The 24587-nt window shown below is 34.6% G+C and overlaps 1 protein-coding gene and 2 long non-coding RNA genes across 6 annotated transcripts in view; 2 read left to right on the forward strand and 1 right to left on the reverse strand.

Annotated features, from left to right (window-relative positions):
* LOC309626206 overlaps positions 1–24587 on the forward strand; it is a 1050100-nt gene that overhangs the window by 840918 nt on the left and 184595 nt on the right. The window lies entirely within an intron of this gene.
* LOC309626204 overlaps positions 1–24587 on the forward strand; it is a 39144-nt gene that overhangs the window by 6887 nt on the left and 7670 nt on the right. The window contains exons 2-3 of one of the 3 annotated variants that reach the window (XR_014243017.1): positions 15528–15623; positions 16161–16215. This is a non-coding gene — a long non-coding RNA (uncharacterized lncRNA). Of the gene's footprint in view, positions 1–15527; positions 15624–16160; positions 16220–24587 lie in introns of all 3 variants that reach the window. The other 2 variants (XR_014243018.1, XR_014243019.1) reach the window with 2 other exon arrangements.
* The window catches only part of HIF1A (hypoxia inducible factor 1 subunit alpha), a 41598-nt gene continuing 17655 nt past the window's right edge, over positions 645–24587 (reverse strand). For both annotated transcript variants that reach the window (XM_082386503.1, XM_082386504.1), the window contains 14 exons: positions 22231–22421; positions 21577–21722; positions 21406–21490; positions 17564–17676; positions 16417–16619; positions 11889–11995; positions 10598–10745; positions 8607–8827; positions 7704–7990; positions 6115–6237; positions 5578–6002; positions 3142–3250; positions 2459–2585; positions 645–1970 (listed from right to left, as the gene is read on the reverse strand). In XM_082386503.1, coding sequence (XP_082242629.1) covers positions 1819–1970; positions 2459–2585; positions 3142–3250; positions 5578–6002; positions 6115–6237; positions 7704–7990; positions 8607–8827; positions 10598–10745; positions 11889–11995; positions 16417–16619; positions 17564–17676; positions 21406–21490; positions 21577–21722; positions 22231–22421 — 2437 coding nt within the window. In that variant the 3' untranslated portion in view covers positions 645–1818. The remainder of the gene's footprint in view (positions 1971–2458; positions 2586–3141; positions 3251–5577; positions 6003–6114; positions 6238–7703; positions 7991–8606; positions 8828–10597; positions 10746–11888; positions 11996–16416; positions 16620–17563; positions 17677–21405; positions 21491–21576; positions 21723–22230; positions 22422–24587) is intronic.

Here is a 24587-nt window from a genome sequence, read left to right on the forward strand (position 1 = left end):
CGGGCCCACAACAGGAGGTGAGCGGCAGGTAAGCGAGCAAAGCTTCATCTGTATTTACAGCTGCTCCCCATCGCTCGCATTACCACCTGAGCTCCTCCTCCTGTCAGCATTATGGTGAGTTGCATAATTATTTCATTATATATTAAATTTAATAATAATAGAAATAAAGGGCACAATAAATGTAATGTGCTTGAATCATCCGAAACCATCCCCCACCCCCCATCCGTGGAATAACTGTCTTCCACGAAACCGTTCCCTGGTGCCAAAAAGGTTGGGGACCGCTGCTTTAGAGGAACTTTCTAGCCCTTACAACATTATGTAACTATAATGTTCAGGATTTGCTTCATTCATCCCATTCATATTAGAACATTAAAATTTTCTTTTACTTTAATAAATTAAAGGTTCATAAATGACAAGTTTCTTTTCTAAAAGCATACTTTTTACAGTGGAACGTTATGGTTTGTTATTATTTAACATTACATTTAGGGACACAGTATAACTTAAGGTGATGGCAATAAGATAAATGTAGAAATAAACAAGAGTAATGTAATATTCATAAAATACTTAAACTGTTGGTAAACAATATTATGAGTTGGAGGTGTTAAAGCAAATACTTTTTTAACATAAAAGCTGATCAAAGGGGGCCTGGTCCACAGAAGATGTTTATTTGATGTAATAAAACAATACAGTTAGTGTTAGATCCAACCACAAAGAGCAAAAGGAATGAAAAATTTGTACAATGCACATAGAAAAACAAGATGTTTACTGTGACAACTATATATTTCTAAAATAATGCTTTTCTAAAATTACTCAATTATTGAAATCTATATGAAAACAGAATGATGTTAATAGCGACAAAGTGCATAAAACCAAACATCAAATTTTGAGCAAATTAACGTACTAGGCAATTTTGCTAACAAAGCATGATTTTTTTCTTGTTCACAATCTGCTCAAAATACCTTTATACCAACAGGGTGGGCAGAACATTTAGGTTTAATATCAATTACACAATATTAGCATAAACTTCCACAACTACAGATAGGGTATTGTTTTCTTTTGAGCTGGCAAAGTGACTACAGAAACATCAGATCATTTCTCTGAATTGAGAATTTTATCCAAATAAATGCCACATACCTTCCAGATATATGCATATCTTTCTATATCATGTAAATGGCTTTACCCATTTAAATAATAAACCATACAAGCATTTAAGAATCATTATTATATGATTAACAATGTCATGTTCCAGGTTTAATAATTTCATAGGCCAAAAAAAATTTCTTCTTAAAAACTAGTTTTATAAATGCAGAATATATTGCATGAGTAACTGCTGGTATTTTTTTAAGAAAATATATTGTGCAATTGTGGCTACCATGTACTGCTGGCAAATCATTACTGTTTATGTAAAATGTGAAAAAACTGAGTAAAAATTTTTCAAACTCATCATGATGAAAGGTTACTTGCCTTCTTAAAAAAAAAATTACATTGGCATCTTATTAAAAATAATTCGATAAGGGACAAACTCCCTAGCCCAAAATAAATAAATAAAAAGGTGCATTTTAAAAATGATGCTACTGCAATGCAATGGTTTAAATACCAAAGAACTGTGAAAATGTGCTGTGTGTGATCTGGCATTAAGGAACATACTAAAAAAGAGCATTAATGTAAATTAAGTAGAAAGGGGATCAAAATTGAACTAACCAAGTTTGTGCAGTATTTGTAGCCAGGCTTCTAAAATTAGATATAGAAAATATAAATAGACTGCTTTAGGTAATGAGCCACCAGTGTCCAAAAAAAGGAATGAGATTATGAAAAAGCTCAGTTAACTTGATCCAAAGCTCTGAGTAATTCTTCACCCTGCAGTAGGTTTCTGCTGCCTTGTACAGGAGCATTAACTTCACAATCATAACTGGTCAGCTGTGGTAATCCACTCTCATCCATTGATTGCCCCAGCAGTCTACACGCTAAATCTGAAAAACAGAGAGACACTTAAGTATTTATTCATCTAATCCATGAATATTATTAAACAGCCACTATGCACTAGGTATTGGGGAAAATAAGGCAAATAAGCGCTAGAAGGGTTTTAGTCTATTAGGCAAAACCACAATTGTGTAAACAAGAAAGTGCAAAAAAGTGTTACTGGTGCTATGTCACAAATGTTTAAAGGATACTTTGAAGGCACAAAGGCGTGATAAACCAATTTAGAAAAAGGCATTAAAATGTGCAAGTTTCAGCTTCTATTCAATATTGATAGCACACAGACACAGATCAAAGATAATTACTAAAAATTCATAGTTCCATCTTGAAATAGCTATTACTGATCAAATAAAATGCAACCTTACTTTTTAATCCTGCTAAGGAGTGAAAATCAGTCTCACTTGGAGTACAGCTCCTAAATAAAAGTTTCATATATTTTAATTCTCTTTGTGATGTTCAAGGGCAGAAAGAATAAACTAACCAGAGGGTATTAAAATAATTGTCTTTTGCTCCATTCCATTCTGTTCACTAGATTTGCATCCTTTTACGCGTTTCCAAGAAAGTGATGTAGTAGTTGCACGATCATCTGGTTGCTGTAATAATGTTCCCTAAAAACAGTAAAGTTATTTCAATTTTACTATGTTGAATTTTTTTTAAGTCAAAAACTTTGAAATCAGTGTAAGTTTGCTAACAATATGTGGGCAAGATTCTTAAATACTGCCCTAAGTTATTTTAAATTCTTTTTCTTCATACTACTATGGTGAATTCATTTGCTGCTCATTATGACAGCTACGTGTGTAAATGCTTTCCAGTTAATTTGGTCTGAAAATATCAGTATGGATTATACCAGCACTGACTGTTCTGTGGGTAAGAAGGGAAAGTAACCTAAAGGGAAGAGAAAGAGACTTGGTGGTGATACTGGGTGTGGAATGAGGGGAGAACTATACTTACTCAAAATACATCTCTAGTGTTTGGAATTTTTACACCAAGACTGGATTCATTAAATGTATGTTTAAGAAAGAGTGTGTACAAGTGAAAAAAAACAATGTATAACTTCTGAAAATGTAACATTAGTATTTGGGAGATACAAGGAGTTACCTATATATCTAACTTAGAAATAGCATATTAAGTAGAATAGAAAAGCAAACATACTGTCACACTTACAATTCCTACTGCTTGAAAAAGTGAACCATCATGTTCTATTTTCCGCTTTCTCTGAGCATTCTGCAAAGCTAGTATCTTTGGACTTAGTTCTTCCTCAGGAACAGTAGTTCTGAAAAATATTTTTTATTTAAAAATATGGTTGTTTTATTTATTTAAAAAATATCCAGTTAGCTTTTTAAAAATGAAATATATAATGCCTATTTTCCAACATTAAGGAATATAATGTTATACATAAGAGAACCGTCCTGATTACTAAAGTTTATTACCTTGAAAGCCGAAGTTCATTTTTTAAAACAAAATTTCCTAAAATATGCATTTCCCTATTTAGAAAATAGAACTGAACAGAACTAAATTGACGTCAAAGAGTTAAATATTGGCCTTTCATCCCACCTAATACACAGATATTCTTGGGACTACTGTAATAAAAGATTAATTTCACATTTGTCTTACGCTTTCAGTTTATAAAACATTGCATGTTCATTAGTTCACTGTAGCTTCACTCCAATCCCCAAGATAATACAGGTAATATAATACACATTCTATAAATGAGAAACCTGAGGCCTGTTAGGTAACTTGCTCTGTTGCTAATTAGTTGCAGATATGGAAGTACACTGCAGGTCTCCTGATACCCAGTCTCCTTCCCAGTGATCCTCCCACTAAGCCATTTTGCCCTCAGTATTGATCTGGTTATCAAACTTGAACTATCTGCATCTAAAATTAATACTAAATAGTGAAGAACTGTTTTATGTGTCAAGTACATCGATTTTGTTATATCTGTTTCGCCTTTTCAAGAACCGCCCACCCACCCCCAACATAATCACAATAGCTCCTTGCTGTCCCATCTAGTTGAGAGTGGCATATGGGTAAGGGATGTACTACTCTAACGGCTCTCCTACATGCAGTCTTGTTTTGTATTTTTAAAAAATTCTATGAAACCGTCAATATATAGACAGGCAGATTTTAAAATTTTTATATAAATGTTATCTTTATTAAGCGTAACTCAGTCTATCATGTAAATATCATCTTAGTAGTAGTATTTTAATGGTTTATTTTTAATCTTTGCTCTAAAAGCTGCAAATTGTCTGGTTTACCATAGCACTTTGATTTTGCAAATTACCTAGAGAGGTAGTAAAGAAAAAGCCTCCATATAGTTCTGAAAGGTTAAGTTCATAAAATGTTTAGTGCATACTATATTGGAACTAATGTAAAAAAAATTGCTAAAGTGACTAGATGTTTGTTGGACTTTGGTTTTGACAAGTACATAGTTATTCAGAAAACCAAATATCCCATGGTTCTCTGTAGCTGTAACTGAAAATTACACATCACTGCCAATTCTATTGCTATGTTCATTCTTCTCTCCATCCAATAACCATTTATTGAAGCAAGTGCTACATGTTAGGTACTGAGTTAAGCATTAGTAACACAGAAATGTCCGAGGCACTGTCACTGCTCAGAGGAGCTCTAAAGTCGGTTGGTGATAATAGTAAAACAGTAATGTTAAATACTTGTTAATCTAAAGCCCTAAGATCTTTTCCTAGCTCTGGGAAAAGGCCTCTCCTAGCATTCTAGGTCAAAGCGGTGATGCAGGGCAGGAGAAAAAAGCCATAAGCTCTGGCTATGGCAGTGCTTTTTCCTATTGCTATTGCTATCTGACTCAGTCTAGGCACTGTAGAGGAATCATTCCTCTCCTCCAAACACTGCTCCACTGACTTGTCTCCTCTGACTACAGCCTCAGATTTTAAATGTGTCATATCCTATTACAAATTATACACAAAAATTATAACTTAAAATTTGGATAGTGTCCATATGTTTGCTCAAACTAGCTCCATAGAAGCAATGCCATGACACATGCTTAGATTCCTGTTATAGCTTTTAAAAGCCTATTTAACCTATGATATAGCTAGTGTTCTATAAATAAAAAGGAAAAATAAAAGCAACTATAACTATACATAAATTTATTTTAAATGCTTATAAATATCTATATTGAATACTGAGGACTGAAGACCATCAAGTTCAATTTGGATTGGAGAACTGGAAATACCCTTAAGTTGGAAAGGCTTTTTTTCAGGTAAGCTTAAAAAGAGCTCCAAGCTATGGAGGCAAGTAAGGATAGTTAATGAGTCTGATTTAAGCAATTACAAGAAACTGGGCCAATTTTTGTACATTTACAGAACTTACTGGCTGGATTTTATTTTTAGAGGTATTAGAAGACCCTTCTACTCCTACATTTAGATAAGTGATATGACTATAAAGTAATACACAAGCTAATTTAGAAATGGTTTTTTGAGTGCTTGTTTTAAGTTCAGAATTTGTACGTCAATTTTATGTTCCTTAAAGCATATATATCAGAAGGTTTGCTACATTTAGAAATAATTTACCATCATACATATTTCCTCAAAAATAACAAACTATAACTTTAATGTTACATATAAATACCTTTGACTCAAAGCGACAGATAACACATTAGGGCTTCTTGGATGAGATTTTTCTGTCTGTTCTATGACTCCTTTTCCTGCTCTGTTTGGTGAGGCTGTCCGACTTCCAGTGTCACTATATGGTGATGTTGTGGCACAAGTAGTTTCTTTAGGTACGTGGGGAGGAGATGGAAATGCAATCAATATTTTAATGTCTTCCATACCATCTTTTGTCACTGTTTTTAATTCATCAGTGGTGGCTGTGGTAGTGTTGGTGGTTATAGGAGGTTCCTGCATTTGAGTCGGCTGGAATACTGTAATTGTGCTCGCACTTTGAGGAGTAGTAGAACTGCTTTCCAATGGTGACAACTGGTCGAAGGAACGTAACTGGAAGTCATCATCCATTGGGATATAAGGAGCTAACATCTCCAAGTCTAAATCAGTGTCCTTTAAAACAACAAATACATGAGTTTTTATAATGGCCACACCATATAAAAGAAAAACAAGTTAAACCCAAAGCCAGTTTTGAATAATATATATAATAAACAAGTTCATATACCTGAGTGGAAAATGGATTCTTTGCTTCCGTGTCTTCAGCAAAAAGTTTCTCTACCAATTCCAACTTGAATTCATTGACCATATCACTATCCACATCAAAACAATATTCACTGGGACTGTTAGGCTGTAAAAAGAATTAATATATTTACTTTTCCCTGAAGAAGCTTACATAAATGTTTTGCTAGTTGTTAGAATGTGCAAACCTAACTTCAGAGAATACACAACAAAGTCTGTCTCTTCTATCAAATTTTATCTAACTAGTGAGAAATGAGATTTTTGAGCTTACACTTACAATTCTGTCAATACATCCATTTCTAACTGTATGTAATATAACAGCATTTATAAGATTAAAAGATGCATTTATCCGCTTATTCTAAAGAATAAAACTCACCTAATAATTCAACTCCCATATGGTACCTAACTGGCCAATAACCAGATGATATACTCACTGGAATCTAGCTGTGTACTGAGAGGCCATACTGCTGTGGTGATCTACCTAAAAATCTCACAGCTACTCTGGGGGGCAGGCGAGGATAGGGCTGGAGACTTAAGTTCTTTACTTGTATTCACCTTAATGAATGCAGTACTAGTTTAGTTTTCAGCAAGAATTCTAACCAAAAAACTATAGCTATGTATTCTAAGCATAAACTTTTGCTTCCCTCATCTTAACATTTTTGTTAGATGTTTACTTTTTATGGATTAAAAACAAAATGACTCGAACATTTTTGTGCTAGGCAAACTGAGCAACCAGAGAATAGGATATATTCTCTAGAAGCCTATGAGATGTCAAATCTCCTACTTTTAGCTTGCCAGTTTGAGTCAGTAAATATTTAATGTAAAATAATATACCACTTTTTTAGGCTTATTTGAGCCTCATTTATCAAGTCGTAATATTCAAATCTGAGCTGCCATACTCATGAGCATGTTTTTAGACATAGGAAGCTCTGAAATCAAATCATTCTACATTGAGAAATAGAGCCCTATATGATACCTTCAGTCTTGGCCCAGCCTAGCCCTTAAAGACTATTTTTATTCTGTTTATAGGAAAACTAATATCAAGACAGAACTTGAATTAAAAAGTTACTAAGTATTTTTTCTGGGTAAGACTTGGTATTTTCATGTTACTCTTATCCAGAATGTCAAAATAGTGATGGAAATTGTACTAAATTGGGCAAAGAGCTTAGAGTCCTTTCCCTTTTAAGCCTTGCTAATAATAAGCCCTTTGCCACTGGATAATTCTCCAACTCAAAGGGTAATATGAATGGGCTTAGATCAATCATAGGCACACAGTATTGTTCTCTGTGGATGTCTAAGTTCAAGACTTTTTTTGTCCTACTGATATAAATACACAGAGGAGCAACATATGTTTTACCTTTTGCCTTATGTTAAGGCAGCTCATTCCCATGTTCCTGACTGTCTCTGAGCCTAAAACATGGACTGAGGTCTAAGTCAGGCATAGCTTTTGTAGTAATTTTAAAAGTGCTAAAATTCATAGAAACAAAACTATGACATGTGGTTCAAATTTACATATATATCCCTAAACATTAAAATCTGTAAGTTATCCTTTTCTTGTTATATCATGACACCTACCTCAGGTGAACTTTGTCTAGTGCTTCCATCAGAAGGACTAGCTGGCTGATCTTGAATCTGGGGCATGGTGAAAGAAAGTTCCAGTGACTCTGGATTTGGTTCTAACTTTAATGCAACTTCCTGATTGAGTGCAGGGTCAGCACTACTTCTAAGTGGCTTTGGAGTTTCAGAGGCAGGTAATGGAGACATTGCCAAATTTATATTCTGTAATTTCTCATTGGATGAGGGGAGCATTACATCATTATACAATGGAACTTCCTCAAGTTGTTGGTCATCAGTTTCTGTGTCTGTAGGGGAAAAAATTAGTCAATTTAAAGATTATCTAGATTTCAACATATACAGAAATGTATGCCCCCTTTTACAAAAGGTTTATCTAGTTCACTCAAGTAACAAAAATGTTACCAAATTTTACTTAATCCGAAAGTCTGCAGATATTATGGTATAACCATAAGTCTGAGTTATCTTTCCAATCCACTACTGACAACTTCTATAATCTATATAGCATAAAAACCCCTTCAATTCCAACATTTTCATACCTTTTATTCATTAAAATTTAACCTAGTTTGAAATTACAGTTTTCTTTTTCAATGTTTGATATTCTGGTATGACTTATTTATCCTTTAATGCAACTTATGCCTACTGCAGTATAACTGCTAACTTGAGAAAAAATATGACAGTAGGTTGTGGAAATAGCAGAGCTTATTAAAAGTGAACAATTAAAAGTGGGAAGAAGAAATACCTTAAAAACACTTTGAAGCACAATTTCCAACAATGTGCAAAAGCAGGAATGCTGAGAAATTACAGGGGCAAAGACCACAATGTCCAAATGATTACCAACAAAAAATGTTAAAGTTTAGGCAATTAACATAGTTTAGGCAATTAACAAAATAACTAAAGACCCACCATTGCTGCCAAAATCTAAAGATATGATTGTGTCTCCAGCAGCTGGGGCCAGCAAAGTTAAAGCATCAGGTTCCTTCTTAAGTTTATCAAAGAGACTACTTGTATCTTCTGATTCAACTTTGGTGAATAGCTGAGTCATTTTCATGTCTGAAGATTCAACTGGTTTGAGGACACATTCTGTTTGTTGAAGGGAGAAAATCAAGTCGTGCTGAATAATACCACTGTCAAAAAAGAGAGATTAGTAATTCTTAAATGAGCACTTGACACAATGTGGGGGGGAGAAGGACTCTGAAATGGCCTTGTCTCTCAAAAAAATTCAAAATTCTGTTTTATGGAAAGGAACATTTTAAGATGCCCTAAAACATCTCTCATGCCTACCTGGTCATATTCAGGGTTTAAAATACCAATATGAAATAAAGACCTATTAAAATTCACAATACAAGATAATTCAAGTATTTGACTAATTTCAATTCAGAAACTTCAGCTATTCCTTTGAGAAGACTGGTGGTGACAAAGAAATGTAACAGTCAAGTACATGTAGGACAATAAACAGATCTTTTGTGCCCACATGTAAGGATATTGGCACAGAACTCTTTGACATTCATATATGAAACATGACCTAAGGATGGCCCTAGAATATAAAGATATATAAATGACGAAGGTCCTTCTAAGAGGGGCACTGTTTGTTCCTTGGTGGTAAGAAAATGATCTGGTGATACCACCTACAGGATAGAGTTGAAGAGAGATGATGAACAACAGCTCAATCTTCATGTTTGGCTTAATTTTATTGCTCCTTTAATCAACAAACATTAAGTGTTTACTATGTGAAATGAACTGAGGATACAAAGTTTAAAATGTCTAACCCTTGCCCTCAGGAAGTTTAAAACCCATTGTGAAAGTATGTGTGCAAACAACTGAAATACAAAGTGACAGTTGCTAAAATGGAGAAGGTTTGTGTCACAGAGGCCAGTAAGCTGAAACCTGGACTCAAGTAGGATTTGTTAGGCAGACTGGGATAGGGGAAAAGAAGGACATTCCAAGTGGGTGATTCTTATATAATGGAAAGGTCACAAAAGAACTCTTTTGCCTAATTTTAAAACATTAAAGGATGGTGTCAGAAGTGGCAAAAATAAAAACCAAATGATGAAAGTCTTCCTAAGAGAGGTGGCCACAGATTTTAGAAAGAAGGCTAAATCTACAAAAGCATGGGAGTACAGAAAATAATAACAAATGATGCTACGTAAGTAGGCAAGGGTTTATCTTGGGGGTGATAAAGGGATCTTTAAAACAACTCTAAGGAAAGTGAGATGATCAGATATCCATGCAAGAAAACTCAGCCTGGTGGTAATGTAGAAGATGGACTAGAAGTGGGCATTTGCTTACTGAAATAGATCAAATGAAAGATTAGTTTATGATATCCATAATATTCACAAGCCAATCAACTAAGAGAAGAGTTCATGAATACACACGAGCCATGTGTCACACATACAGCCTTTTACAGTAATTTCACATAGAATTTCACTTAATCCTCATTTTAACCTTTTGAGGCAAGTATTCCTAAATGGATGAAACTCAGAGAAATGAGGAGACTTCCCCAAGTCATGGAGCTAATGAGGGACAGGTATGATACAAACCTAACTATCCAGGGCCAGAATTCTTCTTATAAAAATAACATAGCTGCCTTGAGATAGTTTATGCTGATAGCTGTATGACTAGAACAAACTAATCCATAGGAGATCTGGTATTTTTTTCAAGGTCTTTTAAAAAATGGGAATAAAAAGGATGGGGATGAATAGCTACTGATGGTAATTAGTGGAATCACTAAAATAGCTGGCCAAGAAACTCAGGTCAGAGTACTGAAAACCATAATTAGGTAGAAACGTGAAAATAAAATAAAATTCAGTGAACATTTATAATCTTTCTATAAAAGAAAAGAGAGTATTCAAAGACTTACTACTTGCTCCCCCCAAATATTTATTTTCCAAGCTTACCTCACAACATAATTTACACATACAATGCACTGTGGTTGAGAGTTCTTAGTGTTATATATGACAGTTGCTTGAGTTTCAACCCAGACATAGCCACCTCTTTTGGCAAGCATCCTGTACTGTCCTGTGGTGACTTGTCCTTTAGTAAACACTAGGAGTGAAAAGGAAAAGAGTCATGTAGAGAAAATAACTTTGAATTTTTAATCGAATGAATAGATACTGAATGTTGATCATTGTTTTAGAAAAAAGGAGAAATGTTTATTTTAATAGAATCAGTTTTAACTGTTTAAATTGAGAGACAGAGAAAACACCCCAGGATAGCTGAAAATGTACCTATTTCATTCTTCTAATCCCCCAAATAAACTCCTTTCCTGCCAACCTTCACTTTAAATAAGATGAAAGCCAGGAATGAGGGACAGCAGTGATTAAAATTCCTTTAACTACTTACATGTTGAAAGTATCAGAAAACAGAATGAGTAACCCTGACTCCACAGAGAACATTCAACAAAGTGGCACGGCTATCATTTCCTTAAATTCCTGCTGTAGTTTCCAGAGAACCAAAGATGCTTCAAATAGATGTGCTAGCATATTTGAATCTCAGTTGATATCGTGCTGAAGTCTTCTGGCAATTTAGGCAATCTTAATTATTGATTTGGGAGAAAGTACTAGATAAATAGTAATGATGATATCATCATGAGTATTGGGACCCTGACTGTGGACTTACCCATTTTGCAGTTCAAGGCTAATCATGCTAACTCAGTGACATTCAGGCATTGCCCAATCACACTGGGAAGTCATGTTTAGGTACAGATTAAACAGGCAAGTGAGAAATTCCAAAGTTTTACTTATCATGGGATCCTCAAATAACACTCATATGAGTAAAACTGAGCATTATGTCTTACGTCAAGTGTACCTGTTTCCACTAACTAGTGCATGGTGTTGATCATATTCGCATTCATTGATTCACTGAACAGTTATTTTCTCAGTGCATTCTTTGTGCTAACTGTTCTGAATACTTAGGTAAGAATTCTGAAAATGATGCTATATTCTATGATACATAATTTTTAGTTTTTGTAAAATGCCAGGGTAGTTTTATATATCATTAAATGATTCTGCTTTAACTGGTATTGGTTATAATAAATACAAAACAAAGATTTAATGACCCAGATCACTTATGAAGAGGTTTATTAAAATGTGTGGTCTAGGAAGACTGGTTAATTTTAACCAAAAAGTTAGATATATAACCAAACAGTAGAAATTGCAAGAGTTAAATAATTAGAATATCTATACTTACTATCATGATGAGTTTTGGTCAGATGATCAGAGTCCAAAGCATGATAATATTCATAAATTGAGCGGCCCAAAAGTTCTTCTGGCTCGTATCCCATCAACTCTGTAATTCTGTTAAATAAAAAATGTAAGTAAGAATAAAAATGACAGAAACTAACTAATGAAGAACATTTTGCTTCTCCAGAGTAACTGATATGCCTTAATCTTATGGACAATTGAATTTTCAAAAACAAAGAGCATTCTTCTTTGTTTAGATAAACTTATATCTCACCTTTAGTAACTCTACAGTTACTAAATGCAGCACCATGCATTTCTTTAAGCCCTAAGGGTTCATCCTGCTATTTAACCCTTTTATCTCCTTGTTACCTATTTTTATCATATTTTATTGTACACACTTTTGGTAATAAGACAGTTAATGTAATAGATAGATATGAAGGACTGCTAAACTAAATGATAAAAGCTTTAAAAGTAGTTAATGACATTTAATTTAAATTATAGACTAAACCCATAACATTATTCTACCATAAAACCAGATTCTTTTTGTGTGTGTGTATACAAAATCAGATTCTTTTTATAACAGTTCCTCTAGGTAAGGCTTCACACTTTGGGGGTTCAATACCTACTACAAAATTTTAATATAGGAACTAAATAAATTCATATTATGTTGGTTTGGGGAGATACTCTTGTACTTAGTTTTTGAAATTACATAAAATTATAGGAATTCATTTCAGATGAAGCAGTGATATCAAACTGAAAATGAATTGGAAAATAATCCATTTACCCATTCTGGTTCCCTGGCAGTTCCTTTAGAACAGAGACTAGATCTTATGACTTTCTCTAACCACAGTCTGAAATGGAGCCCATTTCATGAGAAAGAGAAAGCTGTCTTCTTAGCACCATGCTAAACAGAAATATTCTCTCCTTTTCTGGGAGCAAAACATGAGTTAAGTTCTTTGATTTCTCAGACTTTAGAATTCAAAGGACTTTCTAACCGAGGCACAAGCAAAAGTTATATAATGCACTGTATCCAAAAAACCAGCTAACTCCAGAAAACACACAGGGGAGATAGCCTTCTCCTAAAAAATGTATAAAAGTAATACTCTTTGTGTTGTCACACCTTAAGGCAAGATCTGCCATAGTTTATTCCAAAATAAATAAACAGATAAATAGCTGATTTGTATAAAAACAAAAACTAAACGAAACTAAGCCAAAATCCAGAATTCTTTACTAAGGGATATCTCTAAACACATCTACACTAGGTGGCAGCATTACAAAGGAAACTACTGTTAAAAAAAAAAATCCTATTTATTTAAATTATGCTTTAAAAATGATTTTAATTGGTCTCATATAGGTTATATGTTTGAATAAAACTCTCATGGAATTAAATTTTTTTCATTATTTAAAACTTTATATTCCCATATGTGCCTGGCGTTGTTCTAGATGTGAAAATGCAAAGGCGAAACTCAAAGCATGGTGAATTTTCTGGTGCACTTACCACAGTACTTATGAAATTATGTGGCAAGTGCAGTGATAGGAATCTTGCAGGAATCAGAGGAACCAGCCCTATCCATGATAAGGAATGGTGGGGGTGAGAGACAGCTTCTTATAGGAGACTTATGAGTTGAGTATAAAAGAGAGTCAAAGAGAGAGCAAAACCATTTCGGGAAGAAGGTACACTACAAGCAAAGCCAGAGATGAGAAAATGGTCGACACTGTACAGGCAATAAAGACTCTGATGTGGTTCGCAGGGGCAAGTGGGGAGGTGAGGCTGGAGAGGTAGGCAGGAGGATCAGATTAACAGGAGCTTTTGTGTATCACGTTAAGGAGCTCTGATTTAATCAGATGTCAATCAGTGCTTCTCAATCTGAGCTGAGGTACGTCTATCACTAAAATATAAACATCAAAATATAAACAGCATTATTTTCCTAGAAGGTCAATTGTATTCATATTTGAGGGAGAAAGGTCAAGATAATTTAATGTTAGAGAATTACATAGCTTTTTGTACCAAAAAGGGGAGGAGTGATCCAGAAAGTTTAATCAAGAAGTGTTTTTAATGGACTAGGAAACCTGTAATCTAAAGCAACTATGCAGTAGAGGATTCATTCGTTCTAAATATCATGGGGCGGGAATTAAACTTCATTTCTACTTTAGTGCCAGTTGTCGTGCCACAAACATAGTAGATGCTCAAATGTTTGAATGATTATAAGTGGAAATTAGTATAATAAGTAATAGCCATTTGTGGGACATTTTGGATATAAGAAGTTTGATATGCTAGATTTTCTCAAAATTGAGTAAAATTTTTTCTCTATCTTGGTTCTTAGGGGTTATAGCTGTGAGAAGTTCCTAGAAAGAGCTCTAACCATAAAACAACAATCTCCTGGTCAGACTCAAAACCTTACTTGGTTGGTCTCTAAGCAGGCTGCCTTTACCCCTCTGTCACGACCATTTTGCTAATTTTCTAATATAACCAGAAGGGGAATGTCACGCCCTTTCTTGTTTTCTCATTGTAGCTCCATCACTTTTCTTTCTCCCCAGCCCACCCCTATACTTCATACTGAGTTCAAAAAATAAAAAATAATTCCTAAAAAAACGATGGGCCATCTCTGTCCTATCATACATTGACATAAATACAGGCAGTAAACACCATAAAATACTTCTTAGCTCCTTTGTCTTCATTTTTCTTAAAGCTAACCCCAGTGGTGAAGCGGTCACTATGCGTACTAGGCACTCAACAAACTCCTACAACAGCCTTTTGAAGCATGACCCTTATTTAACAGATAAGGAACACGAGATTTAGAACAGTTAAGTTCTAACACCCAGGCCACACTATAAGTACCAGGACTGCAAGCCAGGACTGAATCAAGAATTATGTGATTCCAAAGCCAGTGCTCTGCCACATTTTCTTGTCCAGTAGGGCTGGGGCTTCTTATCCACTTCATGTTAGAGCTACGGGCTTCAAATAGGTTTTCTCACATAATGTTCAAGTTGAAGATAATACAGATACATGTATTATACTCTAAACAAACTGATGCTCAAAGAAAAGTAGTAATGTGTCTAAGGTCATCTGGATATAGGCAACAAAGTCCGGATTTAGTAGTCTGGGTACAGAACCTATGCCTTCAGCCACTGTGTTACACAGTCTTATAGTAAAAAGTGGGACAACCAAGCAAATAATTACAAAAGCTGAAAAAAGGCTATGACAGAATATGTACAAGGAACGGTTGTATTTTAAAGAAACAAGGAAAGCTCTACAAGTAGATGCAGTAGGTGGCTCTTGGAAGCTAAGTACATGTTTGGAGTTGAGGAAACCATCATTGCACTATGACAATGAAAACAGCATGTGGAGTTCTCTGGCTGTAGGGTGTTGGGGGCCACATCAGAAGGGGTCTTCCCCTCCTCCTGATTAATTTGGAGAAGTCAGCAGAGGCCAGATCATGAATATTTTTGCTTGCCATGCTAAGAAGTTTAGATTTATTGCATAGGTCTGTTTTTCTTTCAGCTTTTCAAAATGTATGTCTTCTTTTGATAAATAAAAATCTCCTGCTCTTATAATATTTTTTGTAAACAAAAGTTTTTTTGTGTGTGAAGATGAAGGGAAGCAACTGAGGCATTTTCACATGACATGATATGATTTTCACATTAGGAAGTCCACTTCTTGGAAACCTGAATGAGATTAAAAGGGCACAAATCTGTTGGCAGAGATGCAGTTAGGAGACTGTGGCAACAGTTCAAGCCAAAGGTAATAATAAGCTGAAGAACTCAATGGCAGGAAAGCAAGAGTGGAAGGAGGGAATGGATCAGGAGATATATGTAGATAGATGTAAATAGATGTAAATCTATTAAGATTTAGGAACCAACTGAGTGTAGATAATGAAAGCAAAAGAAAAGTTAAGGACGACTTCCCAATGTTTGCTGGAGTCATGTGTCTACAGTGGTATATTAATCGTGATAGGCACTAAAAGAGGAAAAGCTGTTTTTGAAGTTGTTGTTTAGGGGTAGGAGTGTTTCAGTCAAGTACAGAAATATTTAGTTTATAATACAGAAGAATATCCAGATAAAAATATCAAATTGGCAATTAAATGGAAATAGTTATGAATAGAAATTTGAGAAACAGCAATAGAAACCATGGGCAAGGATGAAGCTGCTCAGGAAAAATATGTAGGATGAGGAGATGACCAAAGACTTTCCTTTCTAATCCACAAACAGAAGTAATCCTTCCTCAAATTATGCACTGTATGTCTCTGAAATATATTTGTTTTTTCTTTAAATAAATTAGAACCCCTAAAGGAAAAAGACCTCATCTTAATAATCTCTGGATAGCACCTGCTAGAGTAAGTATGTATGGTACATAGTAAATGTGCAATAAATGTGGCTGAATTAATCTATAAAGTTAATTTTACTAAATTCTAGGATGTATGGTTGTATTCAACTTAAGTGGAAGAAAGCATACATAGTCTTTATTACAGTTAATAGTTAAAAAAAGTTCTGTGGACTAATTAAAAATTTCAAGTTATATTTTATATTTCATTTACCTTTCATCACAATAAGAAAACTTCATATCCAGACTGTGACGACTGAGAAAAGTCTTGCTGTCTAAAGGAATTTCAATATTTGATGGATGAGGAATGGGTTCACAAATCAGCACCAAGCACGTCATAGGTGGTTTCTTATACCCACACTGAGATTGGTTACTGTTGGTATCATATACATGAATATGGCCTGTGCAGTGAAGTACCTATGTATGAAGAAAAACAAAGCAGTTTTTTAAAAAATTTATGCTAGTAAAAAACAAAATGCAGAGACAGTTGAGTCTGACATGGCAAGTAAGCTTTGATAAAATTTACTGTCATTAGTAGATTACTACAATACATTTTTGAAAATCAATAAATGTTTTCCCTACAACACCACCCATGACCTACTCCTCAGGCACCATAAGATTACTCTTTAAAAAAATTTGCCTTCATACAAATCTGAGCTGATTTTTCACTTATCTGGTCACTGTTTGATGGTTATTTCTTGATCTGATGACTGTGTTTCAACACTGAGCAAAGAAATGATACAACAATGAATAGAAAATTAATCTCTATCAAGATTCAAACACTGGGTGGTTGGCAAAGCCAGTAGTGTCACAATGCACATAACTTAAGTTCATGCCTCAAACTGGTGAATTACTGCACTGTTTGTATGTTAAATCTATAAATGCCAAGAAACAGTAAGTTTTTCCCTCATAGTTCTAATACTGTCTTAATTTTATTTATTTATTTATTTATTTTTGGCCACACTGGGTCTTCATTGCTGCGCATGGGCTTTCTCTAGTTGTGGCGAGTGGGGGCTACTCTTTGTTGCGGTGCGCAGGCTTCTCATTGCGGTGGCTTCTCTTGTTGCAGAGCTCGGGCTCTAGGCATGCGGGCTTCAGTAGTTGTGGCACATGGGCTCAGCAGTTGCGGCTCACAGGCTCTAGAGCGCAGGCTCAGTAGTTGTGGCACACGGGCTTAGTTGCTCTGCGGCATGTGGGATCTTCCCAGACCAGGGCTCGAACCTGTGTCCCCTGCATTGGCAGGCGGATTCTTAACCACTGCGCCATCAGGGAAGTCCTCTAATGCTGTCTTAATACTAGAAATGTCAAGATGTATTAATTTATCTATAAATCAAGTGCATTCACAGATCATTTTTACTTACTTTCCATGTTGCAGACTTTATGTTCATAGTTCTCCCCCGGCTAGTTAGGGTACACTTCATTCTGAGAAAAAAGCTCCGCTGTGTATTTTGCTCTTTACCCTTTTTCACAAGGCCTAATGAAAACATGAAATAAAGTTAAAAAACATAATTAAACACACAAATTTATTACAGTAAGAGTAGCACAGTCCCCAGCACCTAGGTGCTATTCAATGGAAAGTGTCAACATGAGCACAACTGCTTTGCGCATTCTAACACACCCAAGGGGTTTAACACACTTCTAGTAAGTAATGGGTTCACAGTAGTAGTGATTCCCTGAGTTGGTGGGATGAGAATCCATATTTGGGATAGCACCTAATCATTTCACATTCAAGCCAGTAAGGTTGGTCAAATTACAAAGAAATATAAACTTGGTATGCATTTGCCCTATAACTGTGTTATCAGTGTACAAAGCACACCCAAAAAAAGAACTTCAGCAATCTCCTCCAAACTTTTACTAGATGTGCTAGCTCAATTTATAATAAATATTCTGTATATTTATAGAACTTTTAAAACAGAAAATTTCTTTTCAATAGCAAGTAACATTTTTATATATCTGATTTTTCTTAAATCTTCCTGTAAAGCAAGCAGGAAATTATCTCTACTTTGTTACTAGGAAAAAAAAAAGAAAACCATGTTGAATGACTTTTCAAAGCAAAGTTAGATTTAAATAAACTCAAGTCTATTTACTCCCATTCCAAGCCTCAGATAACTAAAAAAATGAGATTAGACTCAGGTGACTAAACAAACAGCAACTTGATTTCTCCTCTTCGTTGATCAGTCTGATTCACAACAAATACAAAAATATTCATTATTCAGGATCTGGACTAGATACTTCAGGCAATATAAAGATGAACAAGACACAATGCCTGTCCTGAAGAAGTTAAAAATTGAGTATACGTAGTGAGGCCAATGACAACAATACGATGTAGAGTAAGCGCCCAAGGCTTACAAGAACTCTTTAAAGGAGTACAGAGAGAGATTAGAAGATAACTTCTAGTCAAGGGGAAATATAGTCAAGGGGAAACCAAAAAGTCCTTCTTAGAAAAATAGACATTAGAATTTCAGTAAGTAGAGATGAATAAGAAGAGTATTCCAGGCAGAAGGAAGAGAACGAAAAACAGAGAGGTGAGAAAAAACAGCACATATTTGGGGAACAGTGCATAGTCCAGTTTGACTATAATATAAAGTACATGCAGAGGAGTAATGAGACAAACTCAGAAGGGATGGTTAGGGCTATAACTAGAGGGCCATGGATGCCACAATGAGGAGTTCAGCCTTAAATATACAAAATGCAGCTTCTAAAAAATTTGAGTTGGGAAGCACAATAGGAACTTAAGGAACATTAATCTAGCAGTAATATATATGATGTGTTAGAATTAGAATACAATGATGGTAATGAGGGGCTGAGCAGCAGGCAGTAGAAGTGAAAAGAAGGGTGACAAAAGACAAATGAAGAGGTAGAATCTATAAAAACTCAAAGATTAATGGAAATAAGGGAGAAGAGAACTTTAAAAAAAGACCTGGAGATTTTAACGCTAGTGTATTGAAAGAAAAGTAACATGTGGAAAAGAAACAAGATAATACGTTTAAATTTAGGCTGCTTAGCTAGAAATACTGGACTATTGAGAAAGAAGAGTTCTAGTTCATACTCACAATTATGGAATATAGGCAAGTTGGGGCAGTCTTGGTGCTGATACAAGTTATTTGGGTTTACTTAAATAGGACTGAATTTGCCCTCCCTAGAAGCATTTGAAAGTGGATTTTAAAAAGACACCACAAGAACCATAATGGTCTTGGTGATGGTATTAGGGATGTGTGTGTGGGGGGTGGGCGTTGTGGTAGCAGCAGAGATCCACATGTAAATTCTCTGGGGTATTTTCAGTCCTTCAAAATCTAAACTTGAATTGGACTGACCTTTGGGAACCCAAAGCCTTTGAACTGGGACATAAAGATATTAATAAATGTAAAAACTATGGTAAGTGAAAAGTACTAGCATTTTCCTAATGAAAAAAAGTTTTTAAACAACTAAGTTTTTAGCCCTATAAAAATAAATATTTTATAATAATTTAATGAACTCTAAATCTTATTTTTGGAATTTAAATGAAATAGGACTATGCTGTATAAACAATACCTCAGGCTCTTAGTGTATCATCAAAATGTGATGCATTGCAGCAGCCCCACTTTGCTAAAAGTGAAAATCTGCATTTTTCTTTCCCAACAAAATATCAAAAATTCATTAGCATTAGGAATGATTTTTTTAAATGTTCATAATTAAATCACAAATTTATTATAATAAGAGAGCACATGTGCTTTGAATGTTCATGTGCTTTAAAAAAACATTTGGTTAAAAACATACATTTAAGCTATAATAAGTAGACTATATCTGATTTAGAATAATGCATTAGCATCATTACCAAATCAAAACAAGACTTCCATATATCCATGCACTTATAGTCTAGCCCAAGGGAAGCACTGAGCTTCCAATACAAACCTCAAAGTGTAAACACTATATTAAACTCATCAACAGCCCACTTAGGTCCTTGCTTAGAGTATATTTACTCCTCCTTTACACAGAATTCTAAAAAGTATTCATTTGCTTTCCAAGTTCACAGTAAGAACATGGCATGAAATTAAATAACAGAAGAGGGCTCCAAGGTGAGAAATGGCAGTAGAGTGTAGTGAGAGTTGGTGAACATGAAAAGAGCTCTAAAGTACTAAGGAGTGTGGACTTGAGCCAGTCTACCTTAGTTTAACCCTTACTCTGCTGTTTATTAACCAAGTAATCTTCAGCCAGTTATTCAATAACTCTGTAACTCAGTTTCCTCAGTAAAATAGAAATAGTTAACCTCACAGGGTTTTTAAAGGAGTTAAAGCACATAAAATTGAGAAAACAGTGTCCTGGCACAGAGTAATCTCTCAATAAAGGTTAACTATTAGTATAAATGAGGTGAGATTAAACAGAAAACCATAAAAAATGATTAACAAAGAAATATAAATGAGGTTGTTTAATGCAGAAGCAAACAAACTTACACTTAAATGGGAGAGCTGCAAAGAACAACCACAGAGCAAAATGACAAATTTTCAGTGTGGTAACTTTTGAGTCATGAAAGAAAGATCAAATTATGATCCATATACTCTGTTTAAGAAGGCACAGGTGTGAAAAGCCTTTAATTCAGTTTTTGTAATTCACAAGGTACTTTTCTCCCAAATCTTGGAACATTTTATTATTTTTAACAAGTCATTCCTGAGTTTAAAGGTCTGAGCAGGTCTTTTTTGTTACTGCTAATATGGAGGCATCCATAACGTAATACTTTCTAACTGAACTGCATAGTCTCAAATTATTGTGAACAACCTGAGGGGTCAGACAGCAGTTATGCTCTTTAAAATTGGGGAAACTTTTTCTTTTTCTTGGGCATTTAGAAGCTTGAACCCAAACTGGCACCTCAACTTTAATAACTGTCTAAAATCCTATTATTTGTATTATGACTTCCCCTTGCCTTAAAGTTACATTCATAATTAACTTCCTTGGTCCTGATTTTTATTTATTTTCCCATTTTATCAATTCTTATATTTGTATAATTATTTACAGATTAGGTGGGCTTTTTTAAAAACTTAGGTATTTTTATGAAAGTCCTAAAAAATAGAATAACATAGACTTAACAAAGAATAGAGTAACATTTTATTAAGCATGAAATGAGGTTTGGCCTTAGGTTACAACAGCAAAATTGTTAAATTAGTGACAGTATCCAATTAGGTAAAAACCACCTGTCACAATAAATCAAACAATAAATTTTTCTTCTCACCATTTCTGTGTGTAAGCATTTCTCTCATTTCCTCATGGTCACACGGATGAGTAAAATCAAACACACTGTGTCCGGTTAGTTCAAACTGTAAAAACATTAAAAAAAAAATTAGACCTATAACATAAAATCATAAACTCATACAGAAGCGCTCTTAATATGTGGGTATTTTACCTGAGTTAATCCCATGTATTTGTTCACATTATCAGAAATGTAAATCATGTCACCATCATCTGTGAGAACCATAACAAAACCGTCCAAGGCTTTCAAATAAAAGCAATTCATCTGTGCCTTCATTTCATCTTCAATATCCAAATCACCTAAAAAAAGCACAAGAAGAAAAAAATAATTAGTTAAAAAGTTATACTTAAATGATAGTAATATTCAGATGTTTTTATAAAGTTTTCCCCAGATACTTTATTTAATACATGCAGCATATATTTTTTCTATATATTTAAATTTTTTCTACTGTCATTCTTTTAACAGGAAAACAGTCAAGGCCAGAGGACAGGAAGACTAAAATTAGATCTGCCAGGGGCTTTTAATGATTATTTAAACTAATGAAGCAAGGCAAACCACTGAAAAGAGAAGGGTCATGTCATTAAAAGTAAGATAGATACAGGTAGGTAGGTAGGTAAGTGCAGCAAGAGAAAAAGAGGGGGAGGGAGGCCAATATCTTAAAATTCCTGAATGAAGCTTTAAAAGCAGGTAATAAAAAGGATATCATGTTACAAAAGAAGTGAGAGTATGACCACCTTCTAAAAGTAATTTCCAATTACTTCTGATTTCTAATTTTTAGACCTATCATGTCCTTGTAAAACAACTCACCAGCATCCAGAAGTTTCCTCACACGCAAATAGCTGATCGTAAGCCTCATAACAGAAGCCTTATCAAGATGTGAGCTCACGTTATGGGGAAGTGGCAACTGATGAGCAAGCTCATAAAAAACTTCAGACTCTTTACTTCGTCGAGATCTGGCTGCATCTCTAGACTTCTCTTTTCGACGTTCAGAACTTATCCTATTTAATAAAAGGGGAAGAGGAGGAGAAGAGAAAAAAGACAGAATATGTTAGTTTGCATTTGCTTGAATAAAACTCATTTTACATTTTTCTGCTTACCATGAAAGGATAAGAAGATGCCATGTAGTTAAATTATATAGAGATTTATCCTACTACATAAATGTATTTTTTTAAAGACAGCTATACAAATTCTTGGATTACTGAAGACAAAAGGAACTCTCACAAGAAGTCCAAGGTGAAGCTTCACACCTGTCCAAAGCAAGTGTTTCCTCCCTGGCACGTCAAATTGGAGAGGATGTTTTTGATTTGGCCAAAATCTGAAAAGTAGCCTGTATATCTAAGGCTGCACTTTCATAGCCATTCAAAAGTAGGCTCAACTTAAGAGACTTTTTACCCTCTATGCTACCACATGAGCAATACTGACTATAAGCTACAGGAATTTATATCAGCATCTATAATCAGCTACTGTTTTCAGCTTGCTTACTCCTTTAGCAACCCCTTATCTATTCAGTATTACTGGCACAAAAGGTACCAAATAAATGCAGGCGTATGGAAGAAAAAAAAGATGTGGCATAATATTAAGAATTTAAGAGAACAGTTTAATAAAAACTAATAAGGGTGTCAATATAATCATACATCTTTAGGGAACTCTTCCAAGAATAAAATCAGTCAGAAAGATTTTCATAAGTCATCCAAGCAGAGCCATCTTCCTTTGCCTCACTGTGTAGCACTACCTATTCCTCCTGACTCAGCTGAAGGTAAACAAGGCTAACCTGGTTCTATTCTTAGCTTCTTCTTTAATAGCTATTGTTTATTAAAACCTACTATGTGTCAAACACTATCCTGTACTAGTTCTCTCATAACAACCTGTAAACAGGTTAAATATTATCCCTATTTTACGGATGAGGAAACTGGGATTCAGTAGGTTAAAAATAGCCATGCTGTAGCAGACAGGATTTCAACACAGGTATTTTTTTTTTTTTTACTTAAGTCTCTGCTCTTCCACAAGGCTTTATCTTCTTACTGGAGAATGCTGCTTCTACCTCAAATACTCAGCTGCTCTCCTATGACCCTCAACCTAATCCAATTAAATCAATTATTTATTAAATGTTGAAAATAGCCATTACCATTTATTGAGCACTTAGCACTGTGCTAAGAACCTTGCCAGCATTATTTCACTTAATCTTCCTTATATTCTGTGAATTAAGTACACGATTGTCTCCACCTTAAATCTCTCCTCCCTCCAATGATCTACAAAGTTATGAGGTTCAATCATAGAAGTAACATTCTCAAAAACAAGCAAGGCTCTTCATTCTCAGAGTATGCTCCTGTTATGCTGTATAATTACAAAGTGAAATTCCAGCAGCGGTGTTGTGACAATAGTGATGATATAGTTTTAGCACTTGCTCAAGTTTGTGTGCTCATCTGACTTTTATACTTTAATAAGGAATGTGAACATTTGCTATTATTAGTCAACTTTGATACAAAAATTTCAATTCAAGCAACTAGATCAATTTAACTTGAGTATCTTGAGATTTAAGGTGAGCTATTAAAAATTATTACTACTTATAACTACTGATCTATGTGAATCAGGATTTTGTCAATGCTGTAGAATTTTTTAAAAACACAAAAATATATTCGATGCTATAAGTGTAACATGAAAATGCAAGTGTCCTCAGTCTACAACTTCATTTTTTATTTGCACTAGAACTTCATTGTTCTCATTGATTTTAAGTAAATGTATTAAATTTGAACTTTAAAATGTACAATAAGAAAAGTTTAAAAAACCTAATTATACATATACTGAAGTTCTTGGGGGTGGGGGAGACATCTAGTGTGTCCCCATTGGCCCTAGCATCTCAGATACTGTTTCTCTCACTTCTTTTCCCTTTTGAATTGGCAGGTAAGAGGCAGCAGTGGAGTGGGAAACAGATATCTATCTGGTTCAAGTAAAATCACCAAAAAAACAGTGATGATCAATGATCTCATGATAAACCTGAATATTGGTTCAAATGCCACAATTAGTCCAGGTGATCAGAATTTAATCAGCAACTTTCATCAGATTTACTAAGCCCTCTTTCTTTTAATTACTCAACCAAATCTAAGCTACCAACAAATTACTACCCAACTGAAACACCTGGTAAAAACTTAAATCCTTATATTACA

This window comes from Balaenoptera borealis, assembly GCF_965194805.1.
Source record: "Balaenoptera borealis genome assembly, chromosome: 3".
Lineage (NCBI taxonomy): Eukaryota > Metazoa > Chordata > Mammalia > Artiodactyla > Balaenopteridae > Balaenoptera > Balaenoptera borealis.